Source organism: Sinocyclocheilus anshuiensis, unplaced genomic scaffold (assembly GCF_001515605.1).
Source record: "Sinocyclocheilus anshuiensis isolate Anshui unplaced genomic scaffold, SAMN03320099.WGS_v1.1 scaffold551, whole genome shotgun sequence".
Taxonomy (NCBI): Eukaryota; Metazoa; Chordata; class Actinopteri; order Cypriniformes; family Cyprinidae; genus Sinocyclocheilus; species Sinocyclocheilus anshuiensis.
In genome coordinates, this window is record NW_015548222.1 from 615,203 (window position 1) to 618,767 (window position 3,565).

General features: G+C 33.1%; 1 protein-coding gene across 1 annotated transcript in view; it reads left to right on the forward strand.

Moving 5' to 3' along the window:
• The first annotated feature begins 1,552 nt into the window (after positions 1–1,552).
• Positions 1,553–3,565, forward strand: part of cpb2 (carboxypeptidase B2 (plasma)) — a 4,894-nt gene continuing 2,881 nt past the window's right edge. The window contains exons 1-3 of the mRNA XM_016441293.1: positions 1,553–1,680; positions 2,352–2,427; positions 2,642–2,766. Coding sequence (XP_016296779.1) covers positions 1,604–1,680; positions 2,352–2,427; positions 2,642–2,766 — 278 coding nt within the window. The 5' untranslated portion in view covers positions 1,553–1,603. The remainder of the gene's footprint in view (positions 1,681–2,351; positions 2,428–2,641; positions 2,767–3,565) is intronic.

The following is a 3,565-nucleotide window of genomic DNA, read 5'->3' on the forward strand; positions in this document are numbered from 1 at the left end:
CCTTAAACATCTGACTCAAACCCTTTCCCAGAATGTCCACGACACTCACTGGTCTGTTCCTTATATTGCTAAAAAGACTGTTACGCTGATCTTTATATTTACGACATTTAAAGAGCACAATGGTCTACTGTTTCAAAAACATCACATTCATCACACATACCATTTTCATGCTTCCCCATTAATGCAAGTGTTGAATTTAGAATTTCCTACTATCCCGATATGTGCCGGTACCCAACAAAAGTATATGATTATACCCTCTATTTTCTGTCTGTACAGTAATGTATACATTTCTACTAGCAGGTCTTCTCTATCAGTTTTTGTCGACAATATACTTTTAAGAGAAATACATCATCGCAAGCTTTTCTCTTCTTAAATCTAACGGCATCTCCCCCATTTCGACCCTGATGGCATCTAGAGGGGTTGATCTTATTGCTCCACAGCAGATTCTAAGTGCTCTGGACTGTATGTTGTCCAGTTTCTTTAATTCTGATTTTGCCGCAGCACCATACACTGCACACCCATAGTCTATACTAGACCGTATTAAGGCTTGATATACATGTAACAGTGCACTTTTCCTTGCTCCCCATTCATACTTGGCTATTGAAGTCATGCAATTTATTACTCCTTTGCATTTGTTTTAAATTTTCTTAATATGTCTCTTCCAAGTTAATTTTTCATCAAAGATTAATCCAAGATATTTGAACTCTGTCACTCTTTCTAACAATTGTTCATATAATTTCAGAGACATTTGTTCCATTTTATTTTTCTTTGTAAAAACCATATATTGAGTCTTTGATACTGAAAACTTCAATCCCCAATCTACTGACCACCTTTCAACTTCATTTATTGATTCTTGTATTCCTTTAACTACATTTCCTAAATTCCTACCTCTTCTCCATACTGCACCATCATCTGCATATAATGCCTTCCCAGAGCCTGGTTTAACTCTTTCAAATATATAATTAATCATTACATTAAATTAAATTGGACTGATTACACTTCCTTGTGGAGTCCCATTCAGGATATCATACAATGCTGACATTTCTTCACCTATTCTTACCTGGAATGTTCGCTCAAACAACAAAAATCTAATATCCAATTATACATTCTCCCTCCTATTCCGATTTTATTCAACTTAATTAAACGGATGTTGATTTTTACTTCTTCTGGCGATTTAATGGCTGTTGGCAAACGACATTTTCGCCATCTGCTGGTCTGGAGCCTAAACGATAATCTGGTTTTAAAAAAAAAAGAATAATAATAAAATAATAACACTTGCCATTGGCTGCCACCTAGTGTTAAGGTTTAATTTATGGTTGAGTTCTAGCCTATGTGTTTTGCTAATCGCAGAGAAAGAATGTTCTTAACAGTTGAGATGAAATGACACCATTTGTTTTCTGATTATACTTAATTTTTTTTAAATGATACAGCAGTTCTCATATATATATATTTTATAAACAACCATTTGGAATGTTTTAAAATATAATCTACACAGAGCTAATTCAAAGTAAAGTTTAACCAGCAAACAAACAGTTCTAGATCAATACTGGCCTCGTACCTTGTCCACATTATTGCACAAACTATTGGGAGACAGAACAAAAACATGAGGCCCCCAATACAACTGGTTTACTTAATATGTTTTAACATCTTCCTTGAGAAGTGTATCTGCAAATCGGAACCGTAAGTCATATTTTTCCTAAAATTATGCATTATGCAATCATATATTTAAGTTGATGCTGTAAACACCCACGACTGAAATCAGATCTCTGTTGTACGTCAGCATTAACTTATTGTAATCAATGTAAAACCTCACTTTAAACAATAAAAGGTGAAAAACGTTACCTGCTGTAGAAAAATGGGATCTCACAGTATGATTTGTTTTTTATTTAACATTTAAAACTATTTTCTTGGGTAAAAGAATAATAATAGATACAGTGTTTGTATCTCCATCTATTAAATGTGGATATATAACATATAGCTTCACGATTACTACAAGTAGAATAGCGCATGTTGTTAATAGTTGAGATGTTATGACAACCAAAAGTTTTAAATAAACAGAAAATGGTACATTCTCTGCTGAAGTGTTTATTGTGAATAATTATGTGCAATTATGTAGTACTGTTAGTAGTAGTTATGTACCAAAAATATTTGCATATGATGAGAATTTTATCTTAGAAAAAAAATAGATAAATAAATAGATAAATAAACTTGCAAAATGTAAACTCAGAATTATGAGAAAAAATAGCTAGAAATAAGAACTGATGTTTATATATATCGTAAATCAGACTTTTTTTTTAGATGTAGATGATACTACAGTAAATGATTGCAGCTGTTTCTATCTTCACACACAGTGACCAGGTTTTGTCCATCACCATATCCACACAGGAACATGTGGACACAGTGCAAAACTTAACAAGTAACAATGAGGTAAGAGGTTATTTGTTGACATTTATTGACTAGCATTCTGTCAGAGCATGATTGTGAATATCAAATTTGCTAAGAGATGTAATACTCTAGGTTCTGAGTACAAATAGCCTTCACAATATTTGCTGTTCATTGATTTGATTTATTGAACTGACCCTCAGTCTGGTCCTGTGAGTTTTTCGGCTAACATGTAATCTCATGTTCTGTTCTTTTTCAGACAGAATTGTGGCAGCCTGCTTCACCCATTTACATTACAACAAACTCTGAAGTTCACCTTTACATTCAGTCAACAAGTGTGGAGTTTGTCACTGAACTCCTACGCAAACATGGCATTACTTATAGGCAAGTAAAGCTGGTTAATTTGGTGGAATGAAGACTGTAGGAACTTTTAACAATCTTGTTGTGTTGGGGTCAATTTGACCCACAGTTGATTTAATTGACCAATTGCTTGAAAATTGGATACTATTTATTTATTTATTATATTTTGTGACAATTTTTTCATTAAGGGTTATGAATGTAGAGTTTTGACACATAGATGTGTTTTGTTACAGCTTTTGTGTTGGGGTTATTTTAACACCACCCACCCCCTTTGACCCCCATTGTTTTCTATGCAGTTTGCCAAAAATCAACACTGAAGGATTCAATTCAGTACCAGTGGTATTGGTATTTAACGTTAGCTACTATTCATTCCTACTTGCAGTTATTTGTACCTCAGTCACTAAATAGTCATAACTAAGTAACTAACTAACTAATTTTGGACATAAAAATATGTGGATCAAATTGTAACAATAAATAACACAATAAAAATAGATGGGATTTATTATATAACTCACATATTACACTCTTAAAAATAAAGGTGCTTCAAAAGGTTCTTCAAGCGATGCCATAGAAGAACCATTTTTGGTTCCACAAAGAACCATTCAGTGAAAGGTTCTTTAAAGAACCATCTCTTTCTTATCTTTTTATAATCTGAAGAACCTTCTTTCGCCACAAAGAACCTTTTGTGAAACAGAAAGGTTCTTCAGATGTTAAAGGTTCTTTATGGAACCATTTAGACAAAAAGGTTCTTCTATGGCATCGTGAAGCACCTTTATTTTTAAGAGTGTACATTAGTTTTTGACAAGCTACAATAGAGTTTTTT